Source organism: Solanum verrucosum, unplaced genomic scaffold, assembly GCF_900185275.1.
Source record: "Solanum verrucosum unplaced genomic scaffold, falcon-dt-bn FXZP01000103.1, whole genome shotgun sequence".
Classification (NCBI taxonomy): Eukaryota; Viridiplantae; Streptophyta; class Magnoliopsida; order Solanales; family Solanaceae; genus Solanum; species Solanum verrucosum.
The window spans coordinates 2,226,302-2,244,891 of record NW_026020048.1 but is presented as its reverse complement, the minus strand read 5'-3'; the positions used below and the strand labels follow the sequence as shown (position 1 = coordinate 2,244,891).

The 18,590-nt window shown below is 34.4% G+C and overlaps 3 protein-coding genes across 4 annotated transcripts; 2 read left to right on the top strand and 1 right to left on the bottom strand.

Annotated features, from left to right (window-relative positions):
* The first annotated feature begins 1,558 nt into the window (after positions 1 to 1,558).
* On the top strand, positions 1,559 to 7,440 carry LOC125822415 (26S rRNA (cytosine-C(5))-methyltransferase NOP2B-like). Its single transcript, XM_049501809.1, has 17 exons — positions 1,559 to 1,888; positions 1,986 to 2,170; positions 2,274 to 2,337; positions 2,421 to 2,554; positions 2,652 to 2,735; positions 2,823 to 2,897; positions 3,037 to 3,108; positions 3,214 to 3,287; positions 3,735 to 3,787; positions 4,334 to 4,443; positions 4,712 to 4,780; positions 4,853 to 4,927; positions 5,438 to 5,530; positions 5,623 to 5,702; positions 5,780 to 5,879; positions 6,623 to 6,963; positions 7,073 to 7,440. The coding sequence occupies exons 1-17, from the start codon at positions 1,645 to 1,647 to the stop codon at positions 7,131 to 7,133; spliced, it is 1,914 nt and encodes a 637-aa protein (XP_049357766.1). The 5' UTR covers positions 1,559 to 1,644; the 3' UTR covers positions 7,134 to 7,440.
* A 469-nt stretch (positions 7,441 to 7,909) lies between these two features.
* On the bottom strand, positions 7,910 to 11,268 carry LOC125822428 (universal stress protein PHOS32). 2 transcript variants are annotated; one of them, XM_049501822.1, is made up of 2 exons: positions 10,456 to 11,268; positions 7,910 to 8,210 (listed from the first exon to the last, which is right to left on the bottom strand). In XM_049501822.1, the coding sequence occupies exons 1-2, from the start codon at positions 11,141 to 11,143 to the stop codon at positions 8,191 to 8,193; spliced, it is 708 nt and encodes a 235-aa protein (XP_049357779.1). In that variant the 5' UTR covers positions 11,144 to 11,268; the 3' UTR covers positions 7,910 to 8,190. The 2 variants fall into 2 exon arrangements, with proteins under 2 accessions (XP_049357779.1, XP_049357780.1); XM_049501823.1 differs by lacking the exon at positions 7,910 to 8,210 and adding an exon at positions 8,718 to 8,841 and having other exon boundaries at positions 10,456 to 11,212.
* A 1,322-nt stretch (positions 11,269 to 12,590) lies between these two features.
* LOC125822425 (E3 ubiquitin-protein ligase CSU1) lies at positions 12,591 to 15,736 on the top strand. The gene is made up of 2 exons (XM_049501819.1): positions 12,591 to 13,001; positions 14,551 to 15,736. The coding sequence occupies exons 1-2, from the start codon at positions 12,763 to 12,765 to the stop codon at positions 15,224 to 15,226; spliced, it is 915 nt and encodes a 304-aa protein (XP_049357776.1). The 5' UTR covers positions 12,591 to 12,762; the 3' UTR covers positions 15,227 to 15,736.
* The last annotated feature ends 2,854 nt before the right edge of the window (positions 15,737 to 18,590 follow it).

Genomic DNA, 18,590 nt, shown 5'->3' with positions numbered 1-18,590 from the left:
TTTAAGGAACTCAGCTTTAATTTTGGCACCAATTATGAGTCATTGATTAGTACACTATCGTCATGTTTTGCGGTTTGATTTTTGCCTATTTAATTCTAAGGTGGACTACAAGTTTCATTAAAAACAAGAAAAAATGAAAAGCAAAATAGAAAAATATTTCCTTATGGAAAACACAATCCTTAAAAATGACTCGTGTGATACCAAACACACTCATATATATAGGGTTTAAACCAAAATTATTATAACCTGATCAAATATAAAGGGTGTTTTCAACAATTTGAGCGTAGTTATCTTTATGCATATGAAATCTCTCTTTATGTGTTGAGCGTAAAATATCTTGCTAGTCAATTTTTTCCTAATGAAGTATTAAAAAAAGTTGGCAACTTTTCTTCTCTGTGGCCACCAGAAATGCATAGAGAAGATGCTTTTGATTCACTCAGAATTTTTGAGCTGTAATGTGATGTATTGATACTTCTGGAACATATACAGTACCCAAATTGATATTTTTTGCTTTGTTCATCTTGTTTTTAATCACGATGAGAAAGTCACAACAACTCACAAAATATTCTGACAAATTTCGAGTACATGCATTTGAGGTCGGCCCCATCACTTCTTTCTTCCTTTCAAAATGACACTTTGCAAAGCATTACCACTTAGCAATATTCTAGTCTAAAACAACGTGGATTAAGGCGAGTCCGTAAGTTCAACTTTGAATCTATTATTTTAGTTAAAATTGTATATATACATAAGTGAAAAATAACAAAGTGCATATATGCAACTTATCGGTGATGTTGGACCACAAAATTCTCCATTCTGCACCAAATTAAAGATGCACTTAGCTTTTTTATACACTTCGCAAAATGCAACTAAAAATTTCTTGATATAAATCAAAGTGAATATCTTAAAAGGTCCTTCAACATAGTAAATTTTCGACATTCACACATATATATCTCTCGTCTATAAAAAATCACTGATTTAATATCAATAAAGTTACTCAAAAAAATATTAAGAAAATTAAGCAAAGTGACCATTCAGTCATCTTACAAAGTCATTTTAGCCCAATTATTGTTTTATTATTAGATACAATACAAGGCATATTCATTAGTTATAGACTTATAAGGATGTATATGTAAAATAGAGAAGTGTAAATACATCATGTTATATAAATTTAAAATATGAAAGAGAGAAAAATGAAGAGGATTCTATGATAACTCGAGAAATATGGTAACAAATAATATTAGAATCGATTTGACTTAAGCGTATGTTGCCTAATCCAAAAAAATTCAATTTCAGAAGGTCAATTAAATGGCGGCCCAAAAACGGAAGCCCACATTCTTTTTTAACTGGGCCGAAAGAAGAACAGCAATATTAGACCAAACCCAAATTTGCACCCAATCCAAAATTCCAGTTGAGCCCTCGCTAATTAATTTTCCCACAGTCAGCCGCTATCTTCATCTTCCTCTCTGCATGCCTCTGTAGTTTTTTTTTTTAAAAAAACTAATTTTATTGGCTTGAATGGCTCACTGCAACTAACGTATTGTTATATTGGAAAAAAAAAATTAGGGTTTTGTTGATTTTCCGTTCAGGTTTTGGAAGTGAATTAGGGTTTTATTTGTGAAAACTTTTTGTTGCATTGTAGCTTAAATGGCTGGTCCCAAGCTCGGTAAGAAATCAGGTTCTAAATTAGGGAAACTCCCTGCCAAGAAGAAGCAAAAGAAGGAACCTTTGCCAGCTAAGCCACTGGAAAAGGAGGAACTTTTTAGTGATAGTGAAGGAACGGATGGGGATTTTCAAGAAGATGATGAACAGGAAATTAATTCAGATTCTGAGATGTCTTCTGACATCGATGACCCCTTTGCTGCTGATATATTAGGAAGTGGTGATGCTGGTACTGTTTTAACTTAGTGCATTGCGTTTGTGTTCTAATTTTAGCCATCATTTATGACTCACTGGCTATTCTTCTTTGTTTTGTCATATGTTTGCAGATGATGGTTCAGATGTTAATTCGGAATCAAATGCAGATTCTGACTCTGATGCAGATGATAATGATCTTGTAAGGAAGTCTAAAGCTATTGATGATGAAAGGAAAAGAGAAGAAGAGGACAATGATTTAGAACTGCAGCTCAATATTAAAGAAGAAGCTGATGATTTCAGACTGCCGACAACTGAGGTTTGCTTTAAAGTTCAAGTTCTTGATTAGTGGTTTGATTTGTCATACACTCATTCAGGGGGGAAAATAATCATGAATGCCTAATTTGTCTTTGTGTTTTTAGGAGCTTGAAGAAGAAACACAGAGACCCCCGGATCTCTCTAACCTCCAAAGGAGGATAAAAGAGAGTGAGTTTCTTCTCCTTCATTGAATTATATATATTTTTTCCGAGAAGTAAGTGTATCATTCAAATATAATAAAATAAATGCAGTTGTTAGAGTGCTTTCAAATTTGAAGTCATTGAGGCAAGAAGGTGTGACACGTAAGGATTACGTTGATCAACTTAAAAGCGACTTGGGTTCATATTATGGATACAATGATTTTCTGATTGAGTCATTGGTGGAGGTAATTTCCATCTCAAAATAGTGTAGACTGAACCTTTTTCCCTTCTCAAAAGTTGCATTTTTCATTTCAATGTGGATGATGTGTGACCTTACTGCAGTTGTTTCCCCCTGTTGAGCTGATTGAACTTATTGAAGCATTTGAAAAACCTAGACCAATTTCTCTACGGACAAACACTTTGAAGGTCATTTTTTTTTCTGTCTCTTTTCTATCCTTCCGATTTTTCGCTCTGATGGTCGACTCATATTGTATTGCTTGGACAATATTTCAGTCTCGCAGACGGGATTTAGCTGGCGTTCTTCTTAACAGAGGTGTCAATTTGGACCCATTAAGCAAATGGTCAAAGGTACAATTACAAAGATTAACTGTGATTCTGTGTGTTTTCTTTGGATTAACCCATTATTTAGGTAACAATTTAAATTTGTTATTTCTTAGTTTCATATGCATCCTTACTTATTTCAGCATATGCATTTATGACTTTGTAGGTTGGACTAGTTGTATATGATTCTCAAGTTCCAGTTGGTGCCACTCCTGAGTATATGGCTGGTCATTACATGGTAACCTGACTTGCTTACAGTTTCTTATAACTAACTTGTTTACAAGACATATTTGCTCTAAATATGCAACTGTGATACTTATTTCTAATAATAACTTGCTTACAGCTCCAAAGTGCAAGCTCTTTTCTGCCTGTAATGGCCCTTGCCCCCCAGGAGAATGAACGTGTCGTTGATATGGCGTAAGTAAATAACTTATTTTCTAAATAATGTTAGCTTCAATTGTCGATCATTGAATTTCCACCTATTCAGTTCTTTATCAATATTGTTTTCAGATTTATTATCATTTCATTTTCTTATATGTATTAGTAAGAATTAACAAGTTTGATTGCTGAAAGAGTTGTCTAGTCCATACTTGGATAGTCTAGGATAAAGCTAATAGAAAAAAACAAAGCATCTGCTTTTCCTCTTTCTCTTTTAATTTCTTTTCTCTTTCTATAAATCAGCAGCTTTGTCGTAAATGTAACTTTGTCTGTCGTAGGTTCAAGTTATGCACCTAATATCTTTTCTTTTGGGAGGAAAGCTAAAGCAATTTCTGCCATCTTCTTACTAGTTAGTTCAGTTAGCAGAAAAGTGAAATTTTTGTTAGCTTTTGTTCTCCTAAAGTGGGTAATTTTTTCATGGTGTAGTGCTGCTCCTGGAGGCAAAACAACTTATGTTGCTGCACTGATGAAAAATAGTGGTATGTATTCATTGTGCAGTTAATCATGTTGTATATTTTTCTTGTGAAGGAGTCCATTTTATCCACAATGCATCCATACTTTCTGGATACAGATAGGAGAATGAATTTGAATACATCTGGCTGCCCTGGTGTCAGTATTGATTATCTCCATTTCCTTGTAAAATAATTCATTGCTTTCCATTTCTTGTCCTGCTAATTTCTAATGCAGTTTACCAAAATATACTGGATGTTTTCATTCTATTTTACTCTTTGCTCATGTACATCATTCTTGGTAAAAAAACAGTACTTGGTAAATAATAACCTGCATTATCAATTTGTTTGCTTCCTCCAGTTGTCACTCCTGATTGTCTGTCTTATATACTTACTGTTGCTTGTCCTAAGATTTTGTGACATATTAATGTTTGCCATGGTATTTTTCTAACTTCTCTCTGGTTCTGCTTTTGAAGTTACTGTAAATAATGCTATCTTCCAGATTAGTGCTTAATAGCATTTGCCATTTCAATCATTGTCTGAATGACACCGACATATTTTACCTTGAAAAACTAGGTATTATTTATGCAAATGAGATGAAGGAGTCAAGACTTAAATCTCTCACTGCCAATTTACATCGCATGGGGGTAACAAACACCATTGTCTGCAACTACGATGGAAGAGAGGTTTGAATTGGACTATTTTGCAATCTTCCCTTTAGAACTAGCACATTTTTATTTTTTCTGTATTTCATATGGGAACAATGTCCTATTTTATCCTCCATTATGAGCACTCATGCTTATTGACTGAAGTAGGTCTTTACTAATTTCATCGAGCTACAGGCATTGATCTGACAAGATTTTGTTCTTGTGTTTCTGTTTCCTGGTTTACATTCTTAATGATGATATGGACGAAGTCCTCTGATCTAATACCTTGTTTGGGGGATCATTTCAGTTGCCTAAAGTTTTAGGTCAGAACACTGCTGATAGGATTTTGCTGGATGCTCCCTGCAGTGGCACTGGGGTATGTGGTAATCTTTTATATATATGCTTGGCTTAGATCAAGTTTAAACCATGAATGTTGTTCTTTCTGCAGGTAATCTCCAAGGATGAGTCTGTTAAAACTTCCAAAACTGCACCTGATATACAAAATTGCTCACAACTGCAGAAGGTATGAGTTAGATGTGTAAATTTGGTGATTTTGTGTCATCCATATTTATACACTTGCAACGATTTGCGCTGTGGGAGGATATCATGAAAATTTCCATGAATTAGTTGGGTGCTTCAGAGCTTGTCATGATTCATAACAGAACACCACAAAGTATATTGCAAGCATCTAACTTCTCAGGCTGTTTGAAAATACTGGTTTCTGAAAGTCTGCATTCTGGGAGAGATTAAGCTGCATAAAGAATTGGTCTTTATCTTATTTGTTTCTAATGATTGATTCCGTTGATATTAATTGTTGTATAGGAGGACACATTTTGCATTTCTAGTTGTCTTATCGCCTTTCTTTTTTTAATGTGTTGTTATATGTGTCCTCCCAAAGCAGGAAGGTGTTGGTGATGGTATTGGAAGCAGTGTCAATTTTGCTCCATGATGAATCTTTTCGTCACATATTCCCCTATTCACATATTGTTGTGGCCTTTGAGAAACGTGTTTTATCGTCAATTTTCATTTGCAGGAACTAATACTTGCAGCAATTGACATGGTTGATGCCAACTCAAAATCAGGTGGATACATTGTGTATTCGACCTGCTCCATTATGGTTGAAGAGGTATCTTTCTTTACATATATTTCCAAATGAATTCTCAAAAAAGCTGGTGCTTTGCAAAGTATTCAACTCATTTGTCTAACTTGGAACTGCAGAATGAAGCAGTTATAGATTATGCACTCAAGAAGAGAGATGTTAAGCTTGTGCCATGTGGACTTGATTTTGGGAGGCCTGGGTATAACTTTTATAGTGTATGTGCATTTACTTGAAAGGCTGTCTAATTCTACAACTAATTAAAGCTGTCTCTCCCAGATTTATTCGGTTTAGGCAGCACCGTTTCCACACATCTTTGGACAAGACAAGGCGATTCTATCCTCATGTGCACAACATGGATGGATTCTTTGTAGCCAAGGTATGCCTTATTATTTATAGCTGCGAAGCAATTGCTTTATTTAAGAACTTATGTTTATTGAACTAGAGATGACTATAGAAAACAAGGATGTGAAGTATCAAGTTGAGAGAGTTCGAATGGAGGCTTCAGAGTCCTACTTATGATGGTCATTATTCTTAAAATTGATTACAGTAAAGTGCTAAGTGAAGTACAAAATGATTTATTTCTGTTCTTTTATTCCATTGGAAAAAAATGCAGGAGAACAAGTCGCATTAGTTATTCTGACTTAGCATATCATTGAATTGTCCTCTGAAAGTCATCTTTCTTTTTTCTCGAAATGATTTTTCCCTTTTGTCCTGCTTGGTTTACATTGTGTTGGCCATACACAATAAATATCATTCAACCCTATACACATGAGGTTTTGTGTGCTTCTCTTCAGTTCTCATGCTTCTGTACTCGTATAAAAATCTAACTTCCTCATGTCAAACAAACATTTCATCTTTTCATTAAGCTTGTGGAACTTGAAATGATTAATGATTTTCTTACTTGTAAGATATATAGAAGAATCCAAACCCCACTCAAGTGAAGACTACACTGGGTAATAGAAGAAATTATTATGGTTTCTGGGACTAAAAAATGAATTGGGACTGGCACATGTGGTTGTAAAAACAAATGAAAGATTATAAACATATTTCTTCTTTGGAGTTGCTGCAAGTTTGTTTCAGTAAAAACATTTTGCCTCATATGTCTTGTTTCTTTTTCAGTTGAAAAAGATGAGCAATTCTAAGTCTGCTGCTAAATCGTCGGTTCAGTCTGAAGAAGTAGAAGGTGCTGAAAGCATTGAGAACAGTGACCAGCAGGATTCTGAAGAAGATGATGACAAGCATTCAGATAAAAAAGGCATTGCAAATGAGAATAGGAAATTGAAAGAGGAATTAGCAGGTGATAAAAAGAGGAAGAGGGATGTCCAAACACATTCAGTTAAGAAAGGTGCTGGACAAAACAGCGGTGCAACTAAAAATGGAAAAGCAGAAAACCAAGTGGTGGCAACAAAAAAGAGGGAAAAGAAGAAACCCCTTCCTAGAGAGGAAATTGCAAAAGCTAGGTACTATTTGTAGTTTCACTATCACGAGTTGTTAAACACTCTGACGTGCTAATGGAACAGAGTTAATTTCAGATCATATAACCTATTATTATCTTCAACATTTTTACAGGGAAGAGAAGAGGAAAGCCCTTAGGGAAGCTACACGAAAAGCCACGATGAAGAACAAATGAGGTCTGGTGATACGCCAGAGGATATTTTACCAGAGGCGACATGAGCAAACATAAAACAAGAGATTCTCTGGTGATTTTGTCAAGCTCACCTCGCATATAATTAGCAGCTGCCAGCTAGTTGCAATATTTTTGTTATTGGTTGATGGATGACTTTGAGTTGAAGAGGGCTGGAGGTCGTGTATGATTTGCTTTAGAAAACAACTTAGGATTCATGTTTTGCATGCATCCAAAAATTTTGTATTATACTTTTAATTTACTTGGGAGTGAGCAATGAAAATTATGAAGGGAAAAGGTAGTTTGTATTCCATCATCTATTTCAATCCTCTTCTATCATATCTTAAGCCAATGAAAATTATTAAGGTAAAAGGTAGTTTGGAGTAAGCTTATGTTATGATTTCCCCAAGTATCTCTAGTTTACATCTTATGAGGTTTTGCAAGTATTGATCAACGAGGTATCTACTCAATCATCACATCCAATTTTAAGTATGCTATAGGTCTCAATAAAATAAAACACGCATATTTGGTTCAAGATAAAATAAAGGTACAATGGAAATGACATGTCTAAACAAAATTTCAACTTCAAATCAATCTAATTTTGAAGTCCAAACACCGCGTAAGATAAAATAGAAGGGACCAGGTCAGCTATCAACTGACTGAAGGCTCAATTTGTAACACATGGACACTATTCCTTCGAAGCCTATTGTAAGTTATCTGACATATTTAAGATTGTGAAGAAACTCTCCAGAATAATAACAGAAAAAGTTCAAGCATAGTCGTAAAGCATTCAACAGAGAAGTTGAACTTGCAAAGCAGCTTCAAAAGATAGTTATTCCACATGAAAAAACAGACAGCCTATTTTAAAACCTAAAACAAAGAAAAGAAGATCATGAACAATTACAACCATTCCAAACTTCATAAACTCGACACACAGCAGACGACCATAAGCAGAAAAAGAAAGCACTGAAAACCACCAAATTCATGTTCCAAATGGCGCACGCCTACACCAAAATCAAGTCCGCCTCACCCGTACTCAAACATCTCTTCACCTTCAACTTATTCAAGAAGCCTTCTCCGAATCTGCATAATGAGGACAGCTTAGGAATCAACAATGTCATCAATAAGAGTGAGTGAAAACATGATTGATGCTAATTTAATGGAAGGAAAGGGCATTGTTTATATCTTTCACAGTTGCCTCCTTTGAGGCATCATGTTCCTCTAAGGAAAAACTTGTGTCCAACAAAGATCAGACATTTCCCAAACTCTGGAGTTGTTTAGTATTTTCATCTTTACAGTAAATCATTTACCTCACTATTTAAATATTAATACTACATAATATTTGTTCCATCTTTATCTAAAGAAAAAGAAAACGACAATAAGAACTTTATCTGCATGGTGACCTTGCAGAACACTTGGTGGTGCGCTAAAAAACCATATAGAGCATCAGCTACAAATCTTTTATTACAGAAATAGGAATGAGTGTCAAACCCACTACACCTCTCACTTGTCAGAAAAATGAACCATGCAAGAAGTAACAAATTCAGGAGCTGGAAATTAACGCAATTCATGGAGATCACATGATGTCAAGGTTCATACCAGAAAGGGGTCAAAAGCCTGGTTTTCAGCTAGAGTACATCCAAAGCCTATGCTAGATTGTCAGTGCTGAAGAAGCATTGTTTTCAAGTTGAATGGTGGAATCAAAGTCACCTTACTGCAGTTATTTACATCAAGTTATCTTCTCACAGATTTAGCATATCAGGACTGATTTTTCAACAGTGTACACATACAGAAGATGCCAAGGTAAGTCTATCCCTAAGATGCTAAAACTTGAGTACTTCCACAAGAACCTCAAAGCAAAGAATATATTTCATTGAAATGGCCATGGTTTATAAGCTATTCCTGAATCCTGACATAAGCAAAAGAACAAATAGAATCTAGTTTCTAGGTTTTCATATATCTACCAGAAAAGAAAAAAATCAAAATACAATTGTTAAACCTTCTTTTGGAGCTCATATCAAATCCTTCTAGCCAGTTCTAATTTTTTTTTTGAAATTACTCTAGCCAGTTCTAATTTTCCGCAAAGAAATGGTTCAAAAGTCGAGATTTCACAAGGACAAAGTAGAAAAACCAACAAAGAGAACTCAACTTCTTTATAACCGAGAAATCTTAAGAGGATCAGCAGCGTACAGTTCGAAATTCGTTGGATAATGGACTTACCCATCTACCCTTCACTTAAGTACCAGGCTTTTGTCTGTAGTAGGGTTCAAACCCATAATGTGAGCCTAATCCATACAACATGAGCTGCGCTCTTACACTAGATCAACGCCCTGGGGCCAAGAGATTTCAACTTACTTACTTCACGAGGTTCACCCTGCTCTACCAAGTACCATTCCCTAAATTTTAGGGCCAGCATTTTCTCTTTCCACCTGTATCAATCGCCACCCACTAAACCTCATCCCTTCGCTCTACTTGTTGACACTATTTCCACCAGAAACCGTGCACTTGTTTACCTTTCTTCCTCTCTCTCATCTACAAGTAATTGGACCCTAGGTGAAAAAGCTTCTTTCGCTAGGTAACCTAGGGGAACAAGTTACCCAATAGCAGCACATGCAGGAATAATGGTATTTGAGGATAGTAAAAAGCCCCACTAAAGCATATCTAGAAATGAAGCTGACTTTCAAAGAGTACTACTATCATTAACCAGAACAAGACTGTTGTATTTTCCAAAAGAACTAACTAGGACGATTATTCATATGAATTTTGTCACAAACAAGTGAAACAACTCATATGTTACAGATGTATACCACAAAATGCTTCACAACTGATAAGTTACTTACAACTAACATCTATCAACTATGCCAAAAGCCAAACAACTGATTCCATAGGCCAAAAAGGGAGAAATACCCAAACCCTGCTCAATGGCTACAACTACACAAAATTCACCTAACATAAATACATTACTCATCTAATCAACAATCATCCTATGATAACGAAACAGAAATAATATTTGACATGGCATTACTTACGACTAACTAAGCTGATTGAAACATCAAACTAGAGTCAACTCACTTCCTAGCTGATAATCAAACATCTCGACCGAGTAATTACAACAGACCACTTTCACATATCTAAAAGCACACAATAAAAATCAAAGATAAATGTCTAAAAGCATAAACCCTTAAATAAAGTCACAACCTTTGAGGCAGTACTAATCATCCAATCATTTAAACTAATCATCCTGGTATTCCTTTGATCAAACAAAGACCACACATAATCAATGTCTACTTGCAAAGAAATAGAAATTGTGATCTGAAGATATATATACCTGCAGTTTTATCGGAGGCATCATGGTATATAGGCTCCTCCTCAGGCACAGGGTGAAGCACATCTGTGACCAAGTCATTGCCACTAGTAGCATCTTTATCATCAGGATATCTAACAACAACAACAGGGCAAACACAATGATGCACACAGTAATCACTCACACTACCAAGCATCCCTCCTTTAGGGCTACGCCTTGATGCACCAAACCCTCTACTCCCCATTATAACAGCACTCAAACCCAACCTCTCAACTTCCAAACACAACCTTTCCTTCATATCATGATCCTTCACAATATGAATCTTGAATGGAATATTAGCCTCCACAAGTGGCTGTGCTAAATCATTAGATTTCGTAGTTGTGAAGTTATCAAAATCATCTTCCAGTTTCCGCTGTGATTCTTCATTTTCAGTGTCAACAGAAACATCAATAGCACCCCAATCAGCTCCATAAAGTACCGAAGTTGGACGGACGTGAAGGAGTATAACGGCGTCACCTGGTCGGAGGTAATTTTGCACAGCCCATTTGACGGCATAAGCACTTTCATCGCTAAGATCGACGGCGATAGCGACCTTCCGGTTAGCTCCGGAAGTGGGAGTTCCTAAATGGAAACGAGGAGATGCCGGTTGGTGCATGATCGCCGTGAGTGTACGGTCGGATTCTGGTGGTGGCTTTTTGGGTGATGTCATCATGGTGTAAAGAGATAAATACAAAATGGGTATTGAAGAATTCAGAGAGTTATTGTGTATTTTGTGATGTTCGAATCCGATTCCACAGTGTGTATCGTTGAGTTCTTCGGACCTTTGGGAAGAAGAAAGGTTACAGGAATTAGCTGGAATTGAGTGTACTGGAGGTTTTTTTATTTTTTTTTTATTTGAGAAATGGTCAATAATATATTGACTTTTTTTTTTTGGGCTAATCTTATCCAATACAATAATACACTTGAATAGTACTGTATTTAATTATTTTCCTTAATTGGTGTCCAATATTTTGTCCTTATCCCATCTCTTTGTTAATAATATCCAAAAAAAGAAGAAAAAAAACAAATGATGACCAACTAGAAAAGACTCAAAAGAGGTAATAGAAAGAAAGAAATTTGAAAATGAATTGTTTCATTGTATGGGATACGTTTAATTGGTGAACTAGGATATAGAACTAAAGAAACTTTGTTGAGCTTTATGACATTTTGGACAACGTTGACTAACGAGTTGTTGCTTTGAGTTCGGGGATTAGAAATTGATCTAATTTTTTTTAATTATATTTAAGATTTCAATTATAACCATCGAACTCATCATTTTGGTTGAGTTATCAGTTAATAGCTCAATTATTTAGTAATTTTATTGAATTTTATACTGAAAATTCAAAATTAAGATAAAAGTTATGAATTCAATTGAACCTCAAACGGCTAAATTCGCTCTTGAGCAACACTACCATTGATGAATGATAGCTTTCAAGTGTACATTTTGATTTTAGCTATGAAGATGATATATCATTATTTTATATTTCGTGGATTTGTTATACTAATCAAGCAAGTGAGGAATATGCGGAAGGAAAAACATGTTTAAAGATATGAAGTTATAGATGAAATCAAAATCTTAAAATGAGGAGTATTAAAGATAGTGTAGCTTATATAGGTTATTACGTTTATGCAATGAAACTTTAACGCGCGTTGAATCAATGTACCAAATCTACTATTTTTTAAGGTACCTAACAAAATATTTGATTATTATTATATATATATATATGATCAAAGTTAACAAATGCATATTTTTTTAAAAAAATGCAAAGGTACATATACGCGTGTAATTCCACCCTCCTATCTATGTGATGTTAGAGGGCATGTGTTTACAAATTAATGCAAATAAGTGTGTCAACTTATTTATTAATCCTAAAGTAAATTATGGGATTCAAAAAAATAAATATACATGGATCTAATTATGTTTATGATTTAATCACTTGTTCGTTAATAATCTTCAAAATAATAGAGTATATATCATGATTTTTGTTAAAATTAATTTGAGCAAGTTTTTTTCTTGAAATAGAAAAGAAATACTCCTAGGAAAAGAAAAACAAAAGTAAATCATAAATGAATTAGGAAATGGATTATCGAAAACAAGGAAAAAAGAGCAAGCTACGTGTACAAATATTTTGTCACCGCCAAGTGACGCTATAAATCCCTTAGGAAACCCGACGACAGCTACTAACCCGATTGGATAATCCACTTCATAGGGTTTTTCTTTTTCGTTTTCTCCCCCAAATTCACAAAAATCGTCTTCAAAATTCAGGTGAATTATAATTAGGGTTTTGAAAGATGCCGCAGAGACACTCGAAGAACAACAACGATCTCGCCTTCTTTACCTACGATGAGAAGCGAAAGTTAGGGTACGGAACACAAAAGGAGAGGCTGGGCAAAGATTCAATTAAGCCGTTCGATGCTTGTTCCCTTTGCTTAAAACCCTTCATCGATCCGTTGTGTTGCCAGAAAGGGCATGTCTTTTGCAAAGAATGCATTCTAGAATGCCTTTTGTCCCAGAAAAAGGATATCCAAAGGTGCCTATTTTCTGTCCTTTGCAAACTTTCTCTCAATTGATCTTTTTGTGGTTTTGAAAGGAAATGATATTATATATGAATTGCCGATTTTTTTTATGCTTAAGGTGCGTTTTGTATGAAATTATATGTCTTGGTGCTGAGATCATGTGGTTTGCTTGATTTACTTTGTTGTGTGCCCAGGTTTGTAAGATTGTGCTTGTGAATTCTATTTCAGCTGTGAAATAGTAATAATAATAAAAAAAAAAAATACTATTTCAGCTAAGAGAAACTGACGATATCTGTGGTTCTTAATGGGGGAGTAATATGTGGAGGTTGGGTGTAAGTTAAATTTTCTGTGTAGATTGGTAAGAGGAACTCCGGAGATGTCTTTCTAATGTAGTGAGACTCGAAGTTTGGAAGGATACTGCAGCAAGTTTTGAAATTTTGCAACTACGAGAGTACGATGGCCATAGCTAGTGCTTTCATCTGTTCGACACCAAAACAGAGAATATCTCAGTGATTAAGAGACTCCTAATTTATGTCCTTAATATAGGTCTAGTTGGATTAGATTGAGTTGTATGATGTCTGCAGTTGTAGGCTAGTCTTATGATTCAGTGCATCTTGAAGAGAACCTATTGGATATATTTTAGTCTTTGTTGTGGTTGTGAATTGACCTCCGAACACACCATATAATCTAATGGATTTTGGTCTAGAGGCAAATATATCCCAGAACTTATGGATAGGATACTTGACTTGCAAACTGTACTTGTAGGCTGTAGCCCCAAGGTTAACATAAAAACTATTTGTGTTCGATTCCTCTTATGAGGCCAGAGTCTCCTGCACTTTCTAACGGCAATAATTTGGTGGCGTGGTTAGTTTTAAGAAGGGTACTGTCATTTTTCAGCTTCTTCTTTAATGCTATTCTTTACTATTACCAAAATACAAATATGCAAGTACCACAACTATGACTGAATCCCAAGCAGGGGAGTAAGCTATATGAATCCTCAGGGTCCATGTTACCTTCCTAAGTTCATCTCAGTCCAATACTAATAAGCAAGTCAAAAAAGAAAAAGAAAGAGGGTACTACTGAATTTTCATGAGCCACTTTAATGTTTGCCTTCTATTATTATAATGATACTAATACACAAGCCAAAATTAATTCCAATCTCCAAGTCCAGTTATTGTGTCCATAAAGTAGTGGATGAAAAGAGTGTTAATTATAGACTAGCCAATAAAGAGGTCTTCGTACTGACTTGTGGAATACTTGTTTGGAATCCCTTTCAAGTGAAAACTGCAGCCTTTCTGAGTAAATAGTTACTTATTCTTAAGTTGCAATGCTTGTTGTTAGTTACTTCTATTAACAAAACAGTTGCCCGTCTTCCACCTGGAAGGAATAACACTGACTAATATATCTTCCAATCTTGCTTCATGCCTGCATTTCTCTGGAAAAGGAGAAAAGGGCAGTGTGGAGTGGAAGAAAGGGGTGGGGATTTGGTAAACATTCTTGTTTGTAATCTTAGAATCATCCTTTGTGAAGTTTTATTTGACAAGCTGTTACTTTGTGTTGCAGAAAGTTAGCTGCTCATACTGGTCAGCAGAAGCAAGAAAAAGAAGAGGAAGAGGAGAGGTTGATGCTGCAGAAAGCCAGGGAGCTTGATGCATTTGATCAACAAAATCATGGTCCAGTTCCGCAGTACAATGATAAGAACTACAACAGAGACAAGAATGGATTCCATGGGGCCAACAGCGTGAAGGCCACTTCTTATGAGGAAGAAGCACTTAGAACCATGAAAGCATTTTGGCTGCCCTCTGCAACACCAGATGCACCTGCTAAGGTGGAAGCCCCATCCACAAGCACAACTTGTCCTGAAGGGAGGGAAAAAATTAAGATGAAAAACCTTTTCCCTATACACTTTACTGAAGATACAAGTGCACAGAAGAAACACAAGTCTCTTGACAAGAGTTTCATATGCCCCAGTTGCAAGGTCACACTGACCAATACATTGTCACTTGTGGCACTTAATACTTGTGGACATGTCTTCTGCAAGAAATGTGCAGAGAAATTTGTGGCTGTTGACAAGGTTTGCGTGGTCTGTGACAAACCATGTAAAGATAGAAATCTGGTGAATGTGAAAAAGGGAGGAACAGGATTTGCTGCCCATGGAGATAATCTTGAAGCAAAAGACTTCAAACACTTGGGGAGTGGAAGTGGTTTGGGCCTGGTGAGGCCTGCCATGAAGACGTAACTTGCTGTATACGAGTTTGCTCATTAAAATAGTGGGGCTTTGTTACGGTGTATTGTAATATGGTATATCATCTTCTACCCTGAAAACTGAGTGTTTTCTTACATCGTCTTTATTCAACTACAGCTCTGCGAAAGCAACTTCTGCAACTTTTATCCTTTCCAATTCACAAGTGTTATTTCATTAGATAATTGTTTGAAACTTGTTCCTCAAGTGGTTGCTGCTGCTGCTGCTATCGATAGTTTTGCTACTTCTTTTTTGGGTGCAATACCCCCATTCAACCTCGGAACTAGATGGAACTTATTCAAATAAACTCTGTAAGTTATGGGGTTGATGAGTGGTGCGGGGTGGGAATTTGACTTGTTCTGTGATAGACTGTTGTCAGCTCAAATTTAAACCATTTTTTTGTTTTTAACAGTAACTCGTCTCCAAGGGGTTTTGGGCAAGGGAGGGAGGGATTTGAGGGTCTAGCTTTTTGTTGCCTTTATATATACCGAGTAAGATATTGTTTTCACGAGGACTATTAATTAACTACAAACCTAACGATAAAACTATATGCTAAGTACTTATTTTAGTGATTAGCTTAGGTTTTTTTCTTTTGCTGAGAGTCCTTTTACTTCTTGTTACACCATCTCCAACCCACCTCTATTTTGCTCTCCATTCTCTATATTTGGAGAGTAAAATAGAGAATGGGCACTCCAACCCACCTCCAAATCACCCTCTATTTTTCAAATTTAGAGAGGTGAATGTATTAACACTCTCTATTTCACTTTTTCATTATTTTATTATTATTTCTATTTACTTTCTAATTAACACATTATTTTACATATAATTCCATTAATTAAATATCTAATATTCATAATTCTTTTTTAAATGTAATATAATATTTTTAAAAATATTATTTAATATATACTATTTTAATTTCAAATTAATAATTTTTTTTTTCTAATTTTCGTGAATAATAAAATTTTATTTTATTATTAATTTTAATTATAAAGAATACGCAAAATTAAAATGGCAGGATGAAAAAAATTAATTTAAAAATACAATACATGATATGATAATTTAAATACAAGATAACAATACAATACATAACATAATAATTTAAATACAAGATAACAATACAATATAATACATAACATAATAATTTAAATACAAGATAAAATACAATACATAATTGATCACAACAATAATTTAAAAATGTAATCTTCATATTCACCATTAGATGGATTTCATCTTATTATAAATGGTTGGATGAGATTCTCATCAGTACATTTAATATTTTTTAGATAAAACATTACTTATTATATAATGAACACCATTTACCACTTGAAGTCTGCACATTCATTTCATTTCAAAACATATTCAAGTAATTTGGTTTGTCCTTTGAAAATGAATTTCAATCTTGGAGATTGTTCTAATAATAATGATGAAGATTTTTCTTCTTCCTCATCATCTTCGTTAGATTTGAAATTTTTTCCTAGTACAGAACTTCATGATAATTTAATAAATCAGCTACGTATGAACAACTACATGTTCCAACAAGTTCTACAAAATCATACTAATGAAGTTTTCATAGGTGGCTCCATTCCAGGTCATGTGGTAATCAATCGTGATCGTGAGACGGCTGATGATAATTTATTTCATGATTAGTTTTCAGCCACATCACACTTTAATGATGCAATATTTCGCCGTCGTTATCGAATGTCCCGCAATTTGTTTCTTCGTATCGTTGATGCAATTAAAAATCACGACACGTACTTCGAACAACGCATTGATGCGCTGGGTAGATTTGGATTATCTACTTTGCAAAAAATTACCGTTGTGTTTAGAATGTTGGCATTAAAGATCACGACATGTACTACATGATATAATGACTACATGTATTATATTGTACAACATGATAATTGAGGATGAACGTGATCTCAATGCACCAATTCAAGATGCCGTAGAGGCTCCAACTTCAACTATAGAAATGGTAGTAGATGAAAATCTCTGGTTTGAACAATTTTTAGCTAGACATAAAAAAATTAAGGACAAAAAATGCTCATTTTGAACTCCGTAATGCATTAATAGAGTATTTATGGGAGCAATGTAATAATTTTGAAAATTGAGTGTTTATGTAATTGTATGTCACTTTTATTTGAATTTGTCCCCTAATTTTATGTATTATATTATATTTTCTTGCAATTTATGTTATTTAAAAAATTAGAATAAAATATAATTTCATATCACATTAAAAATTATATAAAGTAATTATTTGGGAAAAAAGAAATAAAGGATTTATATTATGAAATAAGAAAATAAGAATGAAATAGAAATAATACTATAATATTGAGGAGAGAGAAAAAGATTCTTTTTTAGATAGTAAAACAGAAAATTGGGTTGGAGTTGGTTATCTGAAAAAATAGAGAACTCTATATTTGGAGAGTAAAAGAGAGGATTGGATTGGAGATGTCTTAGAGATTTGTATGTAGATAAAAATTCGTAATGGGAGAACTTTTAGTTATCTCTATACATATTAGAGGGTCATATAATTAAAGCTATTATGTTCCAGAGTTTTGTATAATTGATTGATTGATGGAATGCCTTGGTTCACTCTTGTTAGTTGCGCCTCTTTGGACCTTTAATTGATTGCAATTTTTTTTTTGTTGAAATTAATTTTCACACTTAAGTCGATCAAATTTTGTCTACAACATTTAATACGATAAATGTAACTACTTAAAAGCAAAGAAAAATGGAATCTGACCAACCAAAATACTAAAAAAAAACAAAAACAAAACAGAAATTTTCGATTCGATGGATATCAACGATCATCTTTATTTATTAAAAAATTACACAGCACTTCCATGAGCTATTTAATCAAGTGAAAGAAAGTATGTTGAGTGTCAAATGTGAGCCGCTCAAAAAATCTTATAAGATATAAAAATGACATTATAAAAAAAATCAGAAAGCAAAAGATTGAGGAAAAACACATTCTCCTAGTCGGCCACAACTAAATACTAAATAGAATAGTGCGGTCAATTTGGTTCATATATAGGCCAACATTTAAGCACTGTAGGGGAATAATGTTGCAACTTTATTATAAAAAAAAGGATTACAATTTCATGTGCAATAGTTAAAGGGTAGTTCATCTGAATCTTATCCAAAAGACAACTCTTTAGTCATTGTCCACTAGGCCACTTTGGTTCCTACCACTACCGCTACTTTCGCTTTTGTTTTTGTTTTTGTTTTATAAAAATAAAAAAATGATAGACGTAAATCAACTTGGACTTGATCAAGAATCATTTCCAATCTTTGAAAGGTTAAAAGGCACTTATATTACATTTCTATTTCTAAAAGTTGTTTTTGGTTACCTACTTTATGA

Excerpts from the sequence above, each read along its gene's own strand:
- LOC125822428 (XM_049501822.1), bottom strand. The coding sequence starts at position 11,143 with ATGATGACATCACCCAAAAAGCCACCACCAGAATCCGACCGTACACTC. Across the intron at positions 8,211-10,455 it reads TGCCTCCGATAAAACTGCAG|ATTCGGAGAAGGCTTCTTGA; the intron begins GTATATATATCT and ends CTCATTATGCAG.
- LOC125822415 (XM_049501809.1), top strand. The coding sequence starts at position 1,645 with ATGGCTGGTCCCAAGCTCGGTAAGAAATCAGGTTCTAAATTAGGGAAA. Across the intron at positions 2,171-2,273 it reads TCAGACTGCCGACAACTGAG|GAGCTTGAAGAAGAAACACA; the intron begins GTTTGCTTTAAA and ends TTGTGTTTTTAG. Across the intron at positions 3,788-4,333 it reads TGCACTGATGAAAAATAGTG|GTATTATTTATGCAAATGAG; the intron begins GTATGTATTCAT and ends TTGAAAAACTAG.
- LOC125822425 (XM_049501819.1), top strand. The coding sequence starts at position 12,763 with ATGCCGCAGAGACACTCGAAGAACAACAACGATCTCGCCTTCTTTACC. Across the intron at positions 13,002-14,550 it reads CAGAAAAAGGATATCCAAAG|AAAGTTAGCTGCTCATACTG; the intron begins GTGCCTATTTTC and ends TTTGTGTTGCAG.